This window comes from Larus michahellis, chromosome 19, assembly GCF_964199755.1.
Source record: "Larus michahellis chromosome 19, bLarMic1.1, whole genome shotgun sequence".
In the NCBI taxonomy this organism is placed as follows: domain Eukaryota; kingdom Metazoa; phylum Chordata; class Aves; order Charadriiformes; family Laridae; genus Larus; species Larus michahellis.
Window position 1 is genome coordinate 1,393,410 of NC_133914.1, and position 22,924 is coordinate 1,416,333.

Consider the following 22,924-nt stretch of genomic DNA (forward strand, 5'->3'; position numbering starts at 1 on the left):
AGACATTACAGTGTCACGCTGGCTTTCCCCAGGTGCATGCTATATCTTTCTCAATCACCCCTGCAGATTTATATACCACTTTACCATCTGAAAAGCTTACAATCGAAACAGAATCAAAGCCAGCTAGAAAACAGGACAAGCACTTAGGAGTGAAGACCTGTACAGAGCGAGGGGAAGAGATGTATTCCCTCCTATTTTACTGTTAGAAGGGGAGGAAGGAGGGCTTAAGGATTAATAATAGAAGATATTATAAAATTACTTTGGAATTATTTTAATAAGCATTTAGAAAATCCCTGCTAACGCATGCTTTTTAATCTAAGCAGTACCAAGAAAAACATTAGAGAAGTCTGTGTTCATCAAGACACATCATCTTCCTGACCATTTACATCATTCATCTTAAAAAATATTGCATTTTATATGCACTAACTCAGGTTAGCTAGTTGGAGAGACACAGGCAGACATACTGCTTCAGACACCACCTGATCCAACATCCAGCAGACAGCAACGGACACAACGCTAGAAAACGTTTCAAACGCGTAACAGAAAACTTTGCTTGGACAATAGTGATGAGGAATTCAAACTACTAAATTACTCATCACTCCACAACACAGAATGCCTCAGTATCTTTCCACCAAATCTCAGTTTTCAACATCTTCCTTGAACACGTGGTGGCAAAGACCACATCCATTGCTCCATCTCATGCATCCAACAAAGTGAAATGGGCTCTGCCTGTTCGGACTGTATGGCAAGGGAAGAGACTGTCTCTACGCTGTACTGATCATGTCTAGCCAAGCAAGCAGAGTTTGTTGATGCAAGGAGCGTACACAGAAAGAATATCCTGAACCTTTTAACAATGAGCAAAGCATAGGAATCTTGTCGGCAAGGCTAAATATACTACAGCTCGCCCTGCTTTACGCTGAGTTGAGCTTTATCAGCATAGTTACTAGCGAAGATTTGCCACACTGGCGTCTCTTTGTACTTGTGAAACCGGAGTAAGGGACTCAAGAATAAGATCCTTCATGTAAACTGAAGATCTGTTTCTTCACACTCTCTCTCATACACAATAAACATCATGTAAATCCAAAGGCTGGGGTACGGCTACACAAAGCACCTGCAGTTAGTGCTGAACACAGAACGAGGAGCATCTCGCACCCCCCACAGCCCCAGGCCGGGCTTTCTCTGCAAAAGGACGAGGACGGTGCCCTCCACTCCTGTGGGGAAATAGCATATATTTTTCACTGCCTCAAATCTGAGAGAGCACCACCTGGAAAAGGAACACACCTGCTGACTGCAAATCCATGCCAGAAACAAGCCTGGTTACAGAAGGTCCTCACCCTTTTGTCCTTCCCATCTTTAGCATGAAGTGACCACCCTATCTCAGACGAGCATAAAGAACCTGGTGACTTGCTTCACAGGTGACACGAGGGGAAAAAACACCTTGTGAGGCAGTAGGCAGGAGTCTTGCACTAGCAATGCACTTCAAGCCATCAGTGAGGGACAGACTCTTTCATCTGTCCAGTACGTTTATATATATTTATATATACACACACACACTCCAGATGTGTTCAAGATTCACACGTCTGCTCCAGAGCCCAACACCCGCTGCTGTACGCCTTCACCAGAGAGGGCAAACCAGCCAATTCACCTTGTGCTGCTCCAGTTCCCCGCTGTACCCTGTTCTAACCACACGCGTGCACTTCTGTCCTATGACAAATGCGAAGAGCAGTACTTCATTTCACATCCTTTGTTTGCATTAGAATGGAGGACATTCACCCTTCCACTGCACGAGTGACTGTGAGCTCATCTAAATAGAGCTTTGAAGAACCTTGGCTGAAACACACTCATGCATTAAGATTTCAAAAACCCCAAACAAACAAAAAACAGCCAAGCGGATCTAGGAAGAAACAAGACCTTTAGACACTTTAAAAAAAACAGCCACAGCTGGCTCTGCTTTAAGCACACTCCCCAGCTTCTCCCCTGGAGTGGCTCCTGAGAGAAGCAGGTCCATTTCCTAGAGCAGACGCTCCACATGTTAAGCGTTGCCCCCTGTTACCGCAGACGGGTGTCACCCAGGGCAGCTTCAGCCTCAGCTGAAGCCGTGGTGCACTGGCTGCGTCACAGGAATTCCTCACACACACGTAGCCTACCCCACCCCAAGTGCCAGGCAATGGGACTCGGCTGAAAGACTAACGGAAAGGGTTTCAGAGCCCCGCACACCACCTAAAGGTTTGGCTACCAGGCGACTCTCAGCTCCTCTGATTTTTGCCGGGCAGTGGCAGAAAGCTGTCTGTAGGTATTCAAGGAAGCCTGAAGGTCATGAAATTAAGAACAAGGCTCTGCAAGCCTCATGACAAGAGGCTCCAGTATCTTTCATCACAAATTACCATTCTAACCAGCTCCCCAGCAGCCAGCGGCTCCGTCCCCATCGGCGGCGGCTGCGATGCCGTGACGTTGCCAGGCACAGTTGCTAGGCAAAGGCACACATGCAACAGCTCGACTGCGGCTTCGTTACAAGGCAGCCTTAACAAAGAAGCAAGGGGAGGGAAAAAAAAAACACACCCCACCCTTGATTTTATATACACACGGAAATTTCCCTGAATGCTAAACAACCAGTTAATGGAGTTTGGCAATATTGCAGACAAACCAGCTTTCTACTGTGTGGCTTCACTAAGTCACAATTCATTTCCTTCCTCTCCTTCACAACGTTCACGCCTTCTGTATTCAGCAAGACCCATTGTTTGGGGTTTTCTGCTGAATTCTGGGCATCGCGGGAAGCCAAGGAAAGTGGTCGGGAAAAGGCAGCAGGAGACAAGGAAAGGGAAGTGGCATCCCCGGACCAAAGCAAGCAGGTGTGACTATTCTTTGCGATGAGCCCTACACACACTATTTTGGACCTGAATTTTGGCCTAGGGCCTCTTAGCAACAGGGCTCTGAGATGATGAGCTCAACAGTAATGTTTTAAGCAAAGCCAGAGGCTGCAGGTGTTTTCATGTATCTCCAGGACACGGGATGTGGCCTCTTCTCTCTGGCACCAGACACAGGAACAGAGATGCTCCCATCCAGCTGCTCGGAATCAAGCATTTTATCCAGATGACATAGTATTAGCTGCCTCCAGGACCACAAGTATGAGATGCTTCTTAAACAGCAGTATTTGAAGCCTCAGAGTAAAGGTTAGAGCCACAATGAGTCATTAATACAAAGAGCAGATAAATGAACAAGCATTTGTAGAAATAATCAGCTAGTAATGGAGTCTGTCCCTCTGCCTGACAGGCTGTTAGCCACCTACCTGCAACAGATCTTAACCAGAATATTCCAGAGTACGTTATCCAGATCCACTTGGAAATACAGTTTATCCTCGTAACACCTGCTGGAATAAGAAGCAAGATCTGCTCTTCCTCTGTACCCGACAGATTTACTGAGTGCATTAAGTACCTGTTTTAATACTGATGTTCTTTGGCAGAAACTTAAAGCAGGGCCTATTGTGATCACTAATATCAGTGTTCAAAGTTCAAAATTTTTCACACCAAATGGGACTTCACTAAATAGAGGGTGTGCGAAAATCGTAGGAAGAAAGATGGTCTCACTCTGCTTTCAGCCTGAGAGAACACACAGGAGACTTCGACGAGCATTACAGCGAGACAGGTTCAGACAGGCTGGACAAGGCGCAAAAACAGCAACTGAAGGCAAATGTTCACGAGTCTAATTTTTGAGTTTGCTGAGCCTTGAACGCACTGATGGACAGCTGGGCCTGGGCTCAGTCCCCAGCAAATAAAATTTTGAGTGTTCTTTGCCAGTTTAAGCCTCAGTTAGAAAAATGCAGAGATACAGCAAGTGACTACAAATTGGACTATAAAGCACATACATGGATGCGTGTTCACGTGCACAGATACGTATACACACACCTAGAGAGATAAAAAGTTAAAGCTAAAGAACTAAAAAGCTCTCCTGGTTATTACGTACTGTCTCCTTCCAGGCTCAGCAACCACACCAAACAATCCCATTTGTAAACACCTAAGCTTTTCCGTCCTGTACTTCCCACTGGAAGATTTGCATTACAGCCTTACTGCTTTGATAATTATAAACATTACTCTAATTTCCAACCTAAAATTAATTCATGACTAGTTTAAGCTCATTTGTTTTCATATCAACATTTTGTTAGCTTTAACAGTCCTCCCTGTTTTGTTTTTACCTGGCCTTGATGTATTTATAGAGAATAATTAGATCCCCTTGCAACCCTGTTTGCCAGGCTAAATAAGAACTCTGCGCTTTCTCTCTTCTAAGATACACCCTCCATTCCCCAACCATCCTCCTCCCAACTTCAGCTCATTTCAGCTTGAATTCCTTGGGTGCAAAGGGCATCAAGACCACCTCAAAATCCTCAGGTTCCTCAATGCTTCATAAAAATCACGTCAACTCTTTCTTGTATCTGCTGCAAGACCCATTGGAGCTGCCTACACATATACTAAACCTTTTGCAATTTGTAATCCGGAAACTCCAGGGTTTTCTGACTGCTCTTAGGGGAACTAGATTTCACAAGTTAGGTTTCAAACTAAACACTACGTGACCTTCACGCCCCAAACAAGCCTAAACAACTGGGCTCCCAAATGCTTGCAACAATTCCACCCCTCACAAGCAGCCACTCATTAACAACCTAAAGAACAGTAATTACCTGCAAAAGTTCACAGCTGCATAATTCCTGATGAAACTGGGAATCTTGTGCAGACCATCCACTACTTGAAATCATTTGCTCAGCTCAGAGAAGTAACACACTTATCCCAATATTCAGCCAGAATGGCCTCTTCTCAAGGGATGTAATTTTCTCCCTTCAAAACTTTCCCTTTCAAAATTGTCTCTTAATCAATTTTGACGGCTCCCTTAGCACCACGACTCTTCTACACAGCCATTGTCAGCATAATAATAATACCAAGCACTTATATGGCTATTTCCATCTTCAAAGCACTTCACAAGCATTAACCAATTAATGCATATTCTTCCCATGCTGTCTCTAGTGCGAATAACAACAGCCTCACTGGGTTCTCCCGCGACTTGCCTTCATGCCTGTTCGGTTGCCCCAACACCCTTTAACAGAAGCCCACTGTCAGCCTCTTTTGCAGAGTCTGTGCATCCCATTTCAGAGTGAGCCAGAGAAGGGCTGCATCCTGCTCTGGGAACAGGAGAATGGCTTGGCAACACACCACGCAAGCTTGGGCCCTTCTCAACTGAACGCCAGAGCTAGCCCGAGCACATACGGCGTAACACACTGTTTAGGCACTAAGCTGGAACCTGGGAGGCCTTGACTTGTCCCTGGACTCATGGCAAGGTGTCAGAGAGATCAGGCAACTCCTTTGGGCAAGATTTCACGAAACCAAACCAAATTCAAAGGACCACAAGTCCCTTTTCAAAAGGAACTTAAGTGCACCAGATTTACAAACACTTTTTTTATAACCCGAGAACAGCAGACAGATGCCTTGCAGCCTTTACAATTGCACTGAGTTTTGCAGCTAACACATCCTCTTACAAAACCCCGCTGGGCAACTATACACGTATTTAGGCACCTAAACATCCTTGCAAATCTTGCCCCAGGAGTCCAAGACTCAATGAAACTGCTCAGAATGATTCAAAAGCTTCTTAAAAATTTTACTTTTATTTTCTGTCTGCATCTCTAAAGTGAACACAGTGAAGATTTAACTTCTCCCCACCTTCAGTCCAGACATCTATAAAAACGACAGAGGGCAGACACGGTTTGCTGCTGTCTGTGGTTCCTGGCATGCAGATCTGCTGAACCTCAGATTTTATCCGGCTCCCAGAAGTTTGGTGTTTCACCCAGCAGTTCATCTCAACACACAACTGAAATGAAAACTCAGAAAAAGAAAACTAATTTGATTAAAAACATTTGTACAAACCTCTGCAAACGGACTCCACTCATAAGCAGCATTTTTACTCTGTCTCATTTATAAGGTGCTAATTATTATCTCCAAAACAAATTTTTCAATTTGTATTTCAATTATTTTCCAGTAAAAGAATATTTGCATTTAAATGGCTTATCCGTTGTGCTCAAACACAAACTCATTTTCATCTCAGGTGTGAGGACTCCTTTATCTCAAAAAAAAAAAAGTAAGAAAGGTGAAATAAGGTTCAAGGTGAAATCCATCTCACAAATCACAAGGAAGGTCTAATTTAAAGATTTGCTCATGATAAATTTTCATTATTAGTTTCTATTTCCCACCCGTTACCAAATCCATGTCATCATGAAAAGACTTAAAAGTAGCCGCAATTTCATGTGCCATTATTAGTTATGAAGCCGTGTGTCCATCTATAAAGTTCAACGCTCCCTCAAGGCCAGTGAGAATGGAACGCGTCCCAAGAGACCTTTGACTTAGCTACAAATCTCATCTCACTAATAATTTAGAAGACCTCAGTCCTTGAAATTCTCACAATATTAACAATTTCATCATTACACTGATGGAGAACTGACAGTTTAAAGAGAATAATGCAGTGGATATAGATTCTTCTTTAAAAAGAAATCTGCCCTAAGCTCAGAGGGAGTTGCAAGCGTTTTTCCCCTTCCCCACCGCGTTTCAGCTTTTAGCTTGTATCTTTAAATATCAGTAATCTGGTTATATTTTCAGACATTTATAACTACATGGAAAGCAGAGAAGTTACACAAACCTACTATACACTTTTGGTAGTCGCAGGGAGGCCACCATCCCTTTTTAGCACCTAGGGCGTGGAACAGAAAGGAGACACAGAAGTTCTGTAGAAAACACAGAAGAACTAACTTCAAATATTCAGCTAACGCCATAACCAGCAAACGAGCTGCCACCACAGTGACCGCAATCTTATACTTTCAGATATATTAAAAAAAAATCCTGAGTAAGCAGAGACTCCACTTATTAAAAGCTCTTCACTTCTACCACAATTCTCATTTCCCCACACTCTCTGGAGAAGCGTGCTGTGTGTTTATGGGTGCTTTGAGATCTTCCAACGAAACACTCTGCCAGGCATTTGTATTATAACAGCTTGCACTTGCATTATCATATTTGAATTACAAAAAGAGGCAAACAGAAGGCAATTTCTCTGGGGAATTTTTGTTGGGATATAAATCCAATTTTTACTTGATTCCGTTAACAGCACTTTCACATTCACTTCCTTTAAGTATTGCTGCACTTGATATTTATTACCTAATGCCTACTTGTCACCTTGAGCAATCAATGAAAGTCACCAGAAGTTGACGGTACACAGAAAAGTTAACAATACACTTCACCCAATGGGAGGAAAAAAAGAAAAAAAAAAAAAAAAAGACAGCCACATGCCCTAAACAATAAATAGCTACAAAAGGTTTCTGCAAGATTTTCTGTAGAAGTAGTGAAACATTTCAATTATGTTGAAATTTTCAGTCCCTTTACACGTGAATGTCATGTATACAACAGCAAAAACTAAATTCTTCACTGAAAACTATTAGCTCTGTTCTAACAAGAAGTGTCCCTTTGTCCAAACAGAACGTTGACAACTGGTGGATTCTCTGAATCGACAAAACCAGACTTATTTTTATCCTGTTCTGATCCAATTTAGAAAAATTCTCATTCTAGGTGCCAATCTGTCATGACTTGCACACAAATATTCCCACTAGCTCAGTGGATCAATCGAATCGTATGCAAAGTCCAAGTCATTTCCGTACAGTTTCTGTATCCTGTGACCTCCACCTGTGTATAACCAAAGAAACTCAGAACTTATTTCCATTACCATTAACATTATATTGCACTATTTTATTTTTCTTTCACCTCCTCCATTCGTTTAAAACCTCATTTTCACCCGTAGACATATTCTATTTAATCTTAGTTTTCAATCCCAAAAGCAGATCAATACCTTTCTTCTTCAATCTACATGGCCCTCAATCAAAGAGTTAACAAGGGGTGAACTGAATCGACTTGTAGGTTCAAATTGGGTATTTTTTTTTTTTGTGAAAAGCCTCATTTGCTAACTGCACTCATGGAAAAGAAGGGAAAAACTCCCCATAATAGCCCTCAGTATTAGATTCCTAGGCAAAAAAAGGTCCTAATTTGTTCTCTAACATAGGACTGTCGCAGCCTGTAGCAGGAACAAACGACAGACCCTCCCATAAAACATTATTTTCTGCAGCACTTTAGTGAAATGAACTTGCTTTTCCTAAGACGGTCTCTTTCAGTTTGAACCCACCCAGCTGTTAATGAAGAGGTAACAACAGCACGGGGCTTGCAGGGTTGTCTCCACTATCTTCAGTCTTGCCAAGGTAAAGAAACCAGCACTGTATGTGCTAGTGAAAGAAGACACCTTGGTCTATGAGACACCCTTGTCCAGGTACGTGATGATCTGTCTTCATGAATAAGATCCAAGAACTTCACTCAAAAAGCCACAACGGTTTCACTCTGCTTTAGTTCTAAGCCTTAGGCAAGATACTATCTGCAGCGTGGGGACCATTCCACACACTGGAACATCTAACAAGGTTTGTTTTGTTTTTTAAAATGCAGTTTCATTAACACATCCTACCAAAGTACAGCTGTTCTGCCACCACGTGATTTGCACAAGACCACAGCAGAGCGTGTAGAAAGGGAACTGGACCTTCAGAAAAGGGAGTAAGGTGCAGAGGCGTCAGCACACGAGTGACAGATCGTCCCTCTCTGGTCATTCCAGGACCCAACATTAGAAATAAAAACCCAACACTATCAGGGACAAACTCCCTATCCTTCAAACGCTTATTATTTCAGCAGGTGGACATTATTTTAATATTTACGGACTGAGTCCTTCTCCAAAGTGCTTGACTTTAATGAAAACATCCCAGGATGGCTGCTGACAGATGTCCAGTGTCCACAATCAGTGCCTAAACCTTTCCCTAATGGAGACAAAACAACAACAGAGAGATATAAACAATATGCTGCATGATGCAAGTAGCATCTTTAAAAACGGCATTGGCTTTGGAAAAGCACCAGGCTTCATTATCCTTCTGAAGGAGATTTCCTTTCTGGGAGGAAATATATTTTTCTTGACATTATTATTCGGTGTATCAAATGGGAAAGGAACAGTGAACTGTGCCTTTGTTACAGAAAAAATGAGCTTCCATTTTCTGTACCTCCAACTTGGCTTTAAGTGCTCACCAGCGTCAGATCAAGAATCTGGCTAACAAAGGACCAGATCCCGCTCTGCCCCGCAGCAACGGGGAGCAGGAGGAACCCTGCTGACGGTAACGAAGTTACAGAAAGGTGAAGGAGACAGGACTGGGGAACAGAATGAGACCCAGGCCATCCTTACAATCCTTAAATGATCAGCTAGCATTGCTCGTTTTGGCTGGGGGAACAGTGACATAGAGTCCTCCTTACAGGGCATCGGATCTCAGGAGTTCGGGAACACACAACCTGGTACCAGCAGCAGAGCCAGGGCAGAGGGGTAACAATGTGTAAGCAATTACACAATGGCACATCATTCCCCCTGTAAAGTTCTTCAGCAAACCTTCTAGGAACAAAAAGCCATCACCAGCCTTAAGGAACTCCCCTCCTCCTGCTCTTTCAGGCAATAAGCTCCACCCCAGGCCCTCTGGCTCCAAAAGCAACAACAGAGATGCCATAAAATGTATTTCAAACGTTGCTTTCTCTAGTTTAACTGGTTAAAAAAAAAAAGTGCTAAACTGCCGATAAGTAACAGATACCATAACTGGGAAACAAGTCTCTATTTGCTCTCTGCCATCCTTGAGACATTCATCTTCATAATACATTAGAGAGTACTATTTTTCCACTCCACAGACAAGATGCTGAAGCTTACACAATTTAAGCAACTGCTTCAAAGCCAGAAGGTCTGTGGCAGGTTCAAATCTGAAAGTCCAGACCATCCTTTCTGCCAACTCTGCTTCTGCTAAAGACCAGTATCCAATTCCCCAAGGCTTCTGGCAAGTTCTTTGCCTGCTACAAGTCTCCCACCTTCCCATCTATTTGGGAATACACTATGCTTTTAAAGCTGCGCTGCGGCTTTTCAATGAAAGGCACAAATGTGGATATAAACATACAAAAACCGTACAAGTGATACGGTGCGAATTACAGGAGGAGCTGAGCAACCTGTGCAAATCCTTGCTGGAACACAATCTGCATTTGAGGATATTTCTGACTTTTTTTGCTATGAATACTTTATTACTTAAAGTTCAGCAGCAGACAGACAACTTTCACCTCAGGATGTCATTCACAATTAATCCCAAATTGTACATGAAATGGTTGAGTTCGCTCCATGCAATCAAGGGAGAGAACCAAGAGCATAAAACGTGTAGCTAATCAACCTAGTGCAATTTGTATCTGCTGAAAGCTTTTCACAAACATCCTAGGATCTCTCTGCAGAATAAATCTGTAAATCATTTTAGGATTTTGCAAATTCTACTTCTCCCCATTTTACAGATGGGGAAGTGAAACAGAATGACTAAGGCTCACACCCTCAAGGATTTCTAACTGCCAAGAGCCATGGAAAACAGCAAGAACTGGGCTTTAATGACTTCTGCAAGTCCAGAGAGTGTGCAAATAACAGGAGAGCACTGAACCGGAAAATCCCCAGTTGTGGTTAATTCTCCGGCTGTGATTAACTCATCTTTCCTGTCTATTTCAGCACTTCTTGCACCTTCTAATAAAACCAGCTCTGAGCATTGACAGGTCAGGAATGCCGGCCCGTGGCCATGGTTTGGTGAACAGCCTGTGGGTTCACATCCCACCCAGCTGACAACTACGAAGCAGCGAAGTTCTTTACACTGAAAGAACTGGGGGTGGCACCAAGGCAGGAGGATGAAACCCAGATAAAGCCATTTCATTAGGACAGAACAGACTTAACATTCCAGGGAGATAATGCAAGCCAGAGGCCAAAAGAGCCAATCTTCTCTTTCTTTTGTTTTAAAATGTTCTGGATAAAGACACCTTTATTTGATATTCATTGTTGTTTTATCTGCCTTGAAATGGGAACTGCAGACATTTTGATAAATGGATTGAGAAATTGTTCTGTTTCAGTGTAACTACTGTAAAATGCCTTCACATCCACTAGCACAGATACAGCTCAGAGACCTCATCTGCACAGAGAAACATCTCAAAAACATCTCTCTCAAGCAACAGCCTGGCCTTTCTGTGCTGCTCTTTAGCATTTAATAACACCCAGGAGTGAGGAGACCTCCAGCCTGTTCCTGGCTCTGCCGGCAACCTGCTGCCTGACCTTGGGCAAGCCCTTCTGCATCCTGCACTGCCTCCCCTGCTCTTACAGCGAAGCCTCCGTGGGCACTGAGTTCTTCTGCCCAGTCCTCCTCTTACAGCCCCGATAATGAAGCAGGAGCAGCAATGCCTCCTGGTTCCCATGGAGGGAACCAAAAAAAAAATTTGCCAGCAGGATATAGGATGCTGCTAATTTCCTTCTGGTTACAGACAGAGAGAAGGAGCTGCCTGCTGAGGTCACCAGGAGTTTCTGAGGAGGATGCACAAGTGCCAGTGAGGGTTAAGGTGCTTTTGTGAGAACCTGGATGCAGCTCCAGCTTACCAGTCCGCAGAGCAGCACTCTTATCGGGGCCAGTCTGATGTAGGTACAAGTATAAAGCTGTTCTCTGGTGACACTGGCTGCCTTCACCATGTATTGTCCTAAACAAGCCTGGCTTTAGAAGCAAGCTTCCAGCGGTGCGGGCAGAGAGCCCCTGTGTTGTGGTCTTCACCTATCTTCACAACCCTCCAGCACTCAAGAATTATATCCAATACTTGTTGGTGGCTGAGACTGTATGCTCTTCCAGGCAAGGGCTGCCTCCAACTCTATGTTTACACCACACTAAACACATAAGGACCACTGCTCATGAGGCTGCTGAGTCTACCATACTATAAATACACTAATACCACATTGCACAGATGTTTCTTCACGTCATGTCTCCCTTCCTTCAATTAAATACCTTACCAAGGCGTCCAAACCTAGCCCATCAGTTCATTTTCAAGTAGATTTTTGCAGTCAATAATGGGGAAGGATTTTTAAATTTTTTTTTTTTTTTTAATTACTCCCCTGCCACACTTCTCCCTGGCAACCGCTCCAAGCCTCACAGTTGCAAGACCCTTCTCCTCTTCCAGTGAAAGTCAGAGATCATCGCATCTCCCTAATCCACGATCGTTTTGACCTCTCAGAAATTACCAGCACTAGGGGGACTCTGACACTGTCCCCAGTTCTCTTTCCACCCAGCAGACAATGGTGGCGTGCACACAAAACCCAGTTAGTCCATTACTACAGTGGGGATGCCTGTACCTCTTAAGGATAGAAAATTACTGCAAGGGACTGAATCAGGGAACACACCTGACACTGGGAAGAAAGAACGACCAACATACAGTTCACTGTGAAGTGACATTAAAAGAGGGGGAAAAAACCCCACCCCAAACCCCCCTCTTTTCCACTTTCATGCAAGGGAGGCATAAAAAATTTACATACAAGCTCCCTGCAGCATACTGTCTCCATTCTGGCTGGCTGTGTCCATGGCAGCAGCAAAGAGACTGAAACAGAGTTAATTTGATCTCTTTAATCAATGGGATTTTCCCAATTACACATTAAGCACTATCAGATCATTCTGCCACTGCATAGCATGGCAGAAGCACATATATTTTGCAGATTACTGCACTGCATCATGTTTATTGCAAGCAAAGTACATTGATTTCCATAATTGCACTGTACTTCACTCCTCCAGAAACATTGTGTAAACACAGAAACTGTGGGTGCTACTATCACTTTTTTTAATCTCTGTATCTTGATTTCTTTGAAAGCAATGCAAGTGCCTACGTTGAGAAGCAGGCACTCACACACCGCAGGAGGCCTCAGAAATAACCTTATAGTTGCACTGAAAGCACCTCACAACAAGTATTGTTATGCTCTTTCGCAGTGAATTAAGAAACAAAACAGGAAAAGCGACCTGTTGTTTAAGGCTGAGACTGACACATCTGCCGCTCTGCCACGAATTCCCCAAATGACCCTGTGCAAGTCACTCGCGGAAGCAAGGCGCTGCTTTCCACTTAAGAGCAGCTCCTCGGGCCGCCCCGAGGGTGGGCAATGCTGCCAAAGGCAGAGGTTCCCCCCATGTCCCCACCTTGGGCAGGGAGGACCAAGAGGCAGCCCGCGGTGACACCACTCCTGCAAAGCGCCTCGGCAGAAGAGGACTCGGACATGGGTTCTGTGGCCTGGCACTTGCAGAAAACACTGGGCAGGCAACAGCTCCCAGTACTGTGGATTTACCACGGATACAGGTTAAGAGTGCTTTATTAGGAAAGGCCTTTCTTTAATCCTATGTTTGCCTCTACTCTGAAAGAGGCTATTGGATGGTATCGTATGAGTCTCGTCAGCTGGACTCACACACTGAAATATGTAGGTGGCAAGTATTAAGTGTGCATACTGCAGTTCAGTAAAAATATTTTTAAGGGAAACGTTTCAATAAGCAGCAATATACAGACTTCATTAAAGTACTGAGCTAGACTATAAAACCCCAGTTAACACGCAGGATTGATGAGGTCATCTCTGATCCTGTGCCCAGTCTTTCTGGGTGGAGCGAAAAACCTACCTGGTTTTACATCCCTTCTGTTAACGTTCCCATCAGTCATCTGCACCCGCAGAGGCTGTACTGGGATATTAGAGCCACCAGATGCAGTTACGCCACCTCTGACACTTTTGGCTGCTGTATACATCAAATAGACAACTCAATGCTGGACTTACCAATTCAAGCAGTACAGAATCTTTGTTAGTCAACTTAATCATTTCTTTTTTGTGGCCCTTAAAGTCTCATCTTTCCCCTTCCATTTGAATTTGCTATGATTTCTGTTGGGCAAAAGGCTAATTCAAATCTAGGCCTATTCATAGTATTTCTGAACCTCCCAATGCCTAGAAACATGGAACGTAGTAAAGAAGTATCACTTAAAATCCGCTCAGCTAAACATAGCTTTGTTATAATTCCACTAAAGCCTATGAAAAATTACTCCAGTCCTATGTCTCAGGATACTTCAGATAAAAACGGAGTAAGATTTCTCTTGCAATACCATGGGCACAAAGACATCTATTGCAGCTTTCTCCCCAAAATCTTTATACCACCTACATCTACGCAATATGCCTCTTAAGTTCATGTAAAGGTCAAAAGGTTAGCTGCACAGTCCTAACAAAAAACTCAAGTTCAAACCCAGTACTGGTCAGAGAACTATGCATATTTTCCATGTCTTCAGAGGGTCTCACTAGTAGAGAACTAGGTCAGGGCTTGGCTGCACCTGATGAAAGCAGAGTAGAGATGGGACTCACCCTTCAGCCCGCTCCCCATGCCTGGAGAGCCGTATTGCTATGGCTGGATGTTATACCATCAGCGTTACGGAGGTTAGGCTGCCTGACCTTCCCCCAAGCCTGTCTAACCCTCAACATTATCATAGTTTCCTCTGGTCAAGATCCATGCCAAATTTAAGTAAGAGCTGGGGGGGGCATCAGCAGGAACATAAGCACCGCTGTGGAATCTGGCATTTCACAAACAACTGGCCTCTCAGGAACCGGCACAAGGCAGCACGCACCAGGCAGTAATTCAGCAGTTGCTAATCCTTGGAGCCACTGGTGGAAGTGGTTAACAGCAAACGGGGGTGGGGGGGAGCAGAAATTATTCTTCACTTGTCCCTGGAGGTAGATTAATACGGCACTCACATCTGCATAGGAAAATATATTCTCTATAGCAGGGACACTACAAACGATCACCTGATCAACAGCTCAGCTACGCCGAGCCCTAAACCACCTTGTCAAAAAGCAGATCCACTGGGATCTGCGGCAGATTGCCTGGATCACATTCCCTTCACCCGTTTTGACATGCGCCTTCTTTTGACAGAAACTCCTAGACAACTGGAAGGCAGCCACCGAGGCTCAGTTGAAGAGAAATCCACCTCTGTACCACTGCGGGCTGGTTCAGCTGGGAACCAGCAACCAGCCGAATACAAGATTTCCCTAGGAGGTATCTGACCTGACAGAGACTGAGCTCAGTAGCAAGGAAAGGTTGAGCTTAGATGTTCTTCAGCAGCACTAAGAGGCGATGACAACAACAACAAAAAAAAGAGCGACAGGCAACAAACAATTGTACAGCAAAGCCTCCAGTACCCCAAATGATGAACTCCTTAATCACTACAAAGAACAAGAAGATAAGTAAAATTGCTTGCCTACGGTGCCACAGCATGAATTGTGACCCAAACATCCCATGGAGTAGGTCACATACCCTGTCTCCCAGCCACAAAGGCAAGGTACAGCAACACAATGCCTTCTGTGTTCCCAACCTCTTTAAGGACCAAGAAGCCAGCCTGACCCCAAGCAGAAGAGCTGTACCCTCTAAACATCTGCACCCTCTAACTGTTTTCCATAAATTACTCCTTTCGAGTAACAAAAGGCAATAGCAAGACATCAATGAGTACATGGGAATCATTCATTCCATTTAGCACTGATATCCCCTCTGCTTCGGCAATAGTAGGACTCAGGTCAAACCAATATGCTCAGCTATTGCCATAGAATACTGTAGTTCCATCATATACCACAACCAAATGTAATCAGGCTGGTGACTATTCATGTCCCTCCCTCCTACAAAAAAAAAACACAAACATATATCCACCACTTCAGAGAGTTAATATCTTACACCCTTACTCCTTTAAAAAAAAAAAAAATACACTCAAATCACTATTTCACACTGAAGTTCCTTCCCTGGCAGAGTAAGTGCCCCCGAATCACTCTTCATCCCGTGGAGATTTAAGACGGGATGAATAAAATAAAGACGGGAAGAATAAAATAAAAGAATGATTTACAATGTAAACACATACATCAAAATTCATAAACACTCTTCAGAGGAAGAGTCTGCCAAAAAATATTTTCCATCAAGAAAAAAAAGCAAGTGACAATGGGTTTAAAGTGATTAGACCACATTTCAAGCCAGTGCATCTTTCTGTAACCCAGTACAAACCAGGATGCTGACTAGTAAAGCACAGTGTGTAACTAACGGTATCGAGACCCTCTTTATCATAGACCTTCAAAAGAAATCACATATGTGTTTATGCATACACACCCCAAATGCACCTTCTAGTGCCGATGCGTAGCTAATTACCCTGAAGGTAACAGAAAGGAATACTATTCCTGTTCCCACCTGTTTTGACAATCAAGGAATACAATTTCAGAATCATCATACAGCCAGTATTCCTGAGAGGCCGTGTACAGATCATAATCCACTCACAGCCAAAGACAAATTCAGTGCCCTCCACAACCCTTAAGGTACTGTCAAATCATTACTGCACCCTTAAAACTAAAAAAGGAAACCATACGAAGCACTTCCTCTCCGCTAACCCCACACATACACAATAAACTTCAGCGAATCTCAGAACACCACCTTCCCTGCGGCTCGGGCAGTTCTTTGCAGGAACAGAGGCTGCATTATCTTGCCTTCAGCCCCAGCAGCATCTGAAGAAAGCACACGCTTTGTGCCATTTTTTAAGAAGGACATTACTGGGCAACGGGACTACCAACGTAGCACAGCTGATGCGATGCAAGTAGGATTTCTTTCCCTTTTTATTTTTAAGCCGGTCAGAACTACTAACTGATAGTTTTACATATACAGCTCTACTGCCACACTATGGGTACTCTTGGTTATTGCTACCTGCACAAACCCTAGGAAAGGCGAGGTTAGAACTGAAGCCTCTTAGGAACTTTTTTCTACAGAGGTTCATGATTTGCTCAGCGAAGGTACTAGAAGTTCCAGCCCAGACTAAACTTACTTTCTGGGATTGGACCCTGAAACCACCATGGACTCTGCAAAGGGCGGGTGCATTCACTCCGTACACGCTCACTGTGTTCTGGAGAGCCAGCGGTAAGCGCTGATGTCAAAGTTGGTATCTTGCTTTAACAAAAAGATCATTACTAGGATTTCAGAATTTGTTAAAAAAGACGAGCTAAGAAAGAGGAGCTATTGACCAATGCCTCTAACTCTGATGCAAATGAAAAACACATGAGGTCCACAAAGCTTTTGCAGATGATCTGCCCACAAAGAAAAACAACATAGAGCACCAAGCTCCGGGTGAAGGATCCAGAACAGACAGCAGCCTAAATGCAGAGAGAAGGGAGATAGGGGCCTGAGAAGAAAGGATTATACACTGAACAAGCAGGTACAGAGAGAAGCCTGGAAGATCTACTATGAATAAGCTACAGATAGCTTAGAAGAAGAAAAAAAGCTGTAAACGCCTGACACATTAGATCATATATTTAGGTACCTCTACATTGGTCTACTCTTATCAGAAAAGCACGACAGAAGCTGCTAGAATGGTTTTCTCTTGTGTGCAGGCTAAATGCTTCTGCTAAAGAAAGGAAAAAATATTGCCCAAATTAAATATTCATCCTTAATTAGGACTCGTAGGTTTTTTGGGTGGTTTTATACCCTTTCCTAATAGATAGTTCCAATTAGCAAAACTCTTCGGGTCCACTGCAAGAGTACTCAGGAGGAGCAGTTAATACTTACTCTGGATCTCCTTAGAGAAGATCTGCCTTACATAATAAAATCAGTGTTGCATTCAGGTAAAGGTTTTAGAAAACCCAGAGAGGATTCACGCACATCAACACACAAACACGCATTCCTCTAGCCCAAGATACAGGGACAAGACAAATGTTACTTAGAAACTCTTGGAAATCGGGGCACTGCACAGCGTTGAAAGAAGACACTGCCAAACACTCAGCTCTCCCACTCTTCCCCCTCCTACACACACATAAGAACAGTCCCTAAATATTTGCTGTTTACACCAGAAATAAACTTCAGTCCTTAGATATGCTTTTGCTACAAGGGCAGTTGTGGAAACTAGGGAGCAGACATAAGCAAATCCCCCCCCAAATTCAAGTCTTTTTTTTTTTTTTTTGCTATCTTTCAAGTCAATAAACACGTATTTCACCAAAAAAAAAAAAACATGATGTTGAGGCCAAAGAGCTCATATATAAGAGAGACTCAACTTGAAAGGAAAGAGGAATAAGAGCAGAGTGCTTCCATCTTCATGCAAGGCATCAGAAATCTATTTTATCAGCTATGGGCAAACACTAGGGTAGTGAAATAGTGAATTAAGATGCAAGGGAACGACAGAGGGGGAAACCGCGATGGCATTTTTCACGGTCATCTTGCATATCATACAGCAACTGTGCACAAATGATTTGACCCACCAGAGAAGGGGAATGAGATCAAGTAAAGCCACCTTTTATTACCCCATTGCTTATAATTGTTGCTCCCAAAGGATACAGAGGGAAACTATCTTGTACAAAGCTACAAAGGTCTGAATAAAATATACTCCTTATTGAACATTACAGGGAAGCATGTGCTGACACACAAGTGTGTGCACACACGGTGTCATCCCCCCCATACCCCCCCAGGAGGATTAACAGCGGTCCTTTGATCTAAGGAGCAGGATGAAAAACGCTCCTAAAGTTGCCAGCTTTCTCCATTACACTTACCAGTCACCGAGACGGCCAGCAGCCCCACGGAGAGCAGCAGCACCCGGCTCCAGGAGCTCACTTCCACCGTCATGAGCGCAAAGATCCCCAATTTTCCCCAGTTCCTTCCAAAGCCGCAGCTGCATCCCGGCTTGTCCCATCCCAAGGAAGGTTGCATGTCAAAGGGCAGCAGGAATGGGGCGTGCTGGGTGTTGGTGGTTGTTGTTGGGTTTTCCCCCTTTTTCTTCCCCTTCGCGATTGGGATAGTCCTCGGCTCGGATGGATGAGGAGGAGAAAGGAAAGGGGGGGGGGGGAAAAAAGCAGGTCAGGCTTGTGATTTTTTTTTTATTTTTTCAGCCCAGAAAAAAAAAATCCCACCGCATGGAAGGCTCTGAGCTTCTGCAGCTGGAATGAACCAAGTGTGGCAGCAGCTCGGGGAGAGGAGAGGCAAGGAAAGGAGAGGAGGGCTGGCTCGTCCCTCCCGGTGGCTGTCTCAGAGCCAGCTCCTCGGCATTAGCAGCACACAGTCCCCGGGGATTTATACTTTTTTATTATCCAGTTGATTAATTGTTCCCATATCTTTGTTCTTCACTAAATGCTGGGGAGGGGAGAGGGCAGGGGTGTTGTGGCGAGGGGCTGCTGTGCAGCCACCGAATCGATCTGCCTCAGTTTTGCTTCCCCCAACCCAGCACAGTCCTCCCACCAGCACCTGCCCCACCAGCGCCAACAAACCACGATTATGCTTTAGCACTGTATTTGTTTTCTAAATGCCCACTACAGGTTTCTTGTACAGGAGTAAGTCCCACAGCCCCCCATTTTGCATGGAGCAAAGCATCGGATGCATATGCACGCACACACGCAGCATCGCGGCTATGAAGACATCTGCCAGAGCAATGCAGCCTCCCCGAGCCCCCCCTCCCTGCCTCTGTAAACAACTTGATGATATTGACACAAATTTTGTGATGAAGTAGATTTTGTTACAAACACAAGAGAGATCAGAAGAGAGCCACCCCCTCCCCAGCCTGCATCTTGCCCTCGCAGCATGGATCCCAGCAACAGCAGCACCCCGGCACCGGCAGGACTGGTTCAGGAGGCGGCGGCATGCTGGAGGTGGGGAAGGCTGTGCTCACCCCCCCAGCCTACAGGCGTGCCGGGCTGGAGTGCTGCTGCCCCTTCATGGGGCTGCCGAGAGGGGGGATTTCTCCTTTTTTCTCTTTTTTTTTTTTTTTAAACATTTATCAGTACATTTGTCCCTGTAACTGCATGCAAGATGGGGAAAAAATGCAGTCCGTTAAAACCATATTCAGGAACTTAATTATCTTGGTAACGATGCTCAGATCTACGGACAAGAAAAATAACTCGAACGTGACACCAAAGCTTGAAGAACAGGCATCCTCAGACAGCCCCCCTCGCCTCCCGGCAGGAACCTCCTTCGATGCTTCTCTCCTGGTTTGGCAGCCCGGGAGCAGCCCCTCTCCCAGAAGAGGGACCAGACCCAGCCGCCCCCTCCGGCCCTACTCCCCCTCGCTCCCCCCGGGGCCGCGGAGCCGGGCGGCGGCGGGGCCCCAGCGCCCGCGGCCGGGACCGACCCCCGCCGCCCCCGGCTCGCCCAGCCCGGGCGGGCGGCTCAACTCGCCACCCATCCCCCTGCCTCAGCGCTTTGCATTTGCTGCAGTTTCTTGCTGCAAAACCCCCTTCTCCAGTCTTGTTCCGGTTGCCTTGAATGAGCTTATTTGACAGCTAAAAAACAAATTATATCGAGGGCTTGCAAATCTGTCCCTCCACCCTCAAATCAATCCTCTTTCTCACTCACTTTCCCTGTGTCCCCTCTGCATTTCAATCCTTCCACTGCCTACACTGTGAGCCGATGCCAAGAGCCAAGGCAACCAGGGCTGTTACATGAAAGAGTTGCTTTATGTCTGTTTAAACTGCAGTGTCCTATTCAAATAGACCTTATTGTTCAAAGGCACGGATCCAAATAGAAAAGGATCAGAGAACAGGGTACCACGCTTCACAGCTCCATACATTGGATTTCCCTTATACAGCTATTCACCTCAAAGAATCCCCCCCACCCCAAAAATCACATTCAGCTGAAGATGTGACTTGGTTGCTGCACGCCAGCAGGGTACGGGCTGAGCCAAAGGCAGCGAGCCCTGCACCAGAACAATCCACAGGCATAATACACTCATTGAGGAGATACAATCCCACTCTATTCCTGGTTAATAAAATCATATCTATTGCAGATCAGGGGCTTCCCCCCAAAGAAGTTTCCTTCTCAAAATCACTAAGGCTTAGGGTTTAACCCTGTTAAAAAAAATACTGCATTTATTTGCTAAATGGACGAGACTGCATACAGACAAAAACATCCCTGCAGTCACCAACTTCTTTGATTCCAGCCCATCTCGAGGAAGGAGGTGTTTGCAGGTTCTGGTGAACAGCCCATTCCTAACCCCTACCACTCACTTTGCTCCTCACCTTGCAAAATCCCCTCTCTACTCAGAGAAATCCTGTCTTCACTGCCAGCACCCACCGGAGGGGAAATTCTGCTCTGCACTGCCACCCGCAGTCCCAGCCCGGCCCGAAATCGCTCTGCTGCCTTCAGACTTCTCTGCCTTCCACCTTCTCTGCAGGTATTTAGCCGACTTTTTTATATGCCATTTATCACACAGTACCTCGCCCTCCCTGCCAAAAGTCTGATCTGTTTTGTGATTCCCCCAGATAAAATAAATGGCAATGGCAACATCCCTGAGTTCCAGTTTAATCCATGGAGCCGAGAGCAATTCACAGGTCTGAACCAAGTCCTCACAATAGCTTCCTGCAGGAAGAGACGCAGACTCTGATAAAAATCAAGGACTTATTAAACAAAGTGAGTGCCAAAACCTGTTCTTCCCTCTAATTTTGAAACAAAGCCACATCCATAGGGCTTGTCTCTTCCTCTCTCCCTCCCTCTCCTACATGCATCGTGCTCCAAGGATGCAGACAGCACCCTGGCTCATAAACACAACCGCTCTGGTGCGGGAAGAACTGTAGAAGGCATTCACACTGAGAACATGATCACATTCCCTAAAATTTTAAGTACCACAATTAATAATTTGGTAGAGGGGAAAATAACCCAAAGCATTTTACTAAATGCCACATAATTATTTCACTTTTTCCTCTTTTAACCACATAGTATCACTACTGGGGGGAAAAGAGCCTTTATCTGGTCATAACCAGACATAACTATGAATAATATCTCTATTGGCAAGAAACTGTAGTCACTATTTAACTTACACGCCAGCAAAGTCCAGTTCCGGATTATCTGAAAGGAGATAAATACAGAGCCAAGATCGGAGTGTACAGGGTAATGACTTTGGTAGCAAAGAATTCAATACACAGCTGTTGCCTCTGAAGGTGCGCACATATCTTTCGTATTTTCGTATCCCTTGTATTTTCGTATCCCAGCACCCAAAATGCTACAGAGGGTGTTGAAAAGGAACAGTACCCAAAGCAAAATTCTGTAGCCCTGATGCTGAAACATATGCAAGCTCCAAAACTGAGGAAAAGTTCTTTTTTCATGGCAGTGGAAGGGCTTACAAGGTGGCTGAAGACATCCTCCCTCTCCATCACAGAGGGGCTGAAGTGCCACTGTGCTTCTGAAAATGTGGAAAAGTTACAGAAGCTCATGACTACAAATCCCGCAGTAGCATCAGCCCTGTGGGCCTGACTAACCCGGGTGGCACGGGCTCAAAGATGTTCACAGCATGAACAGAAGGCAACCAAGTAGGAGAAAGGTTCAGCTATTGAGAGATGTACGTCAAAATTAGTCCCTCCTCCTGTTATCTCCCCATAGAGCAGACTTCTGTGCAACTTGCTGTGGAGGGTGGATCTGGAGTGGGCTGTGAAGAGCTTCAGGGACACAAACTGCTCGAGCAGGGGTGAAATGTGTTACTAGACCGGTCTCAGCCAGGGATGCTGCTGCTGCTCCTCCTCTTCGGGCTACAGCAAAATAAGAGTAACTGCTAAAGCAGGAGCACCCCTTCAGTCTGCACTGCTTCCCTCGCCCAGGGCCTCCGCTTTTCATCTCATGTCAGTGGAAACACGAAGGACTGAGGGCACGAGAAGGGAAAAGGACCAGAGGGACAGTCCTCTGTGCAGTCCATGGGGCTTAGCCACCTGCAGGCACACGAGAAGCTCAGGTACAGGGAGGCAGAAGACTAGAGTCTATTTAGAGGTTTATACTGGAGAACGCTCTCAGCTGCATGAAAGGACACAACAGGGCCATTTCCACTCCTGCTGCTGGAAGCCCAGTGGACATTTCCAGCTGTTGCCCTTCCCGCTGGCTGCCAGGGCCTCGGGTTCCGCAGTTGCCACGATTCTTCGTTACCAACACAAACCACCTCTTCAAAAAAAGACCGTTTGCAAATGCAAAGAGGCTGAAAGATGTTGGCTGGCAGGAACAGGTTTTCACCTCCAATAGTAA

General features: G+C 45.0%; 1 protein-coding gene across 1 annotated transcript in view; it reads right to left on the minus strand.

Moving 5' to 3' along the window:
• The window catches only part of CSMD2 (CUB and Sushi multiple domains 2), a 336,176-nt gene that overhangs the window by 278,605 nt on the left and 34,647 nt on the right, over nt 1–22,924 (minus strand). The window contains exon 2 of the mRNA XM_074562714.1: nt 18,484–18,736. Coding sequence (XP_074418815.1) covers nt 18,484–18,640 — 157 coding nt within the window. The 5' untranslated portion in view covers nt 18,641–18,736. The remainder of the gene's footprint in view (nt 1–18,483; nt 18,737–22,924) is intronic.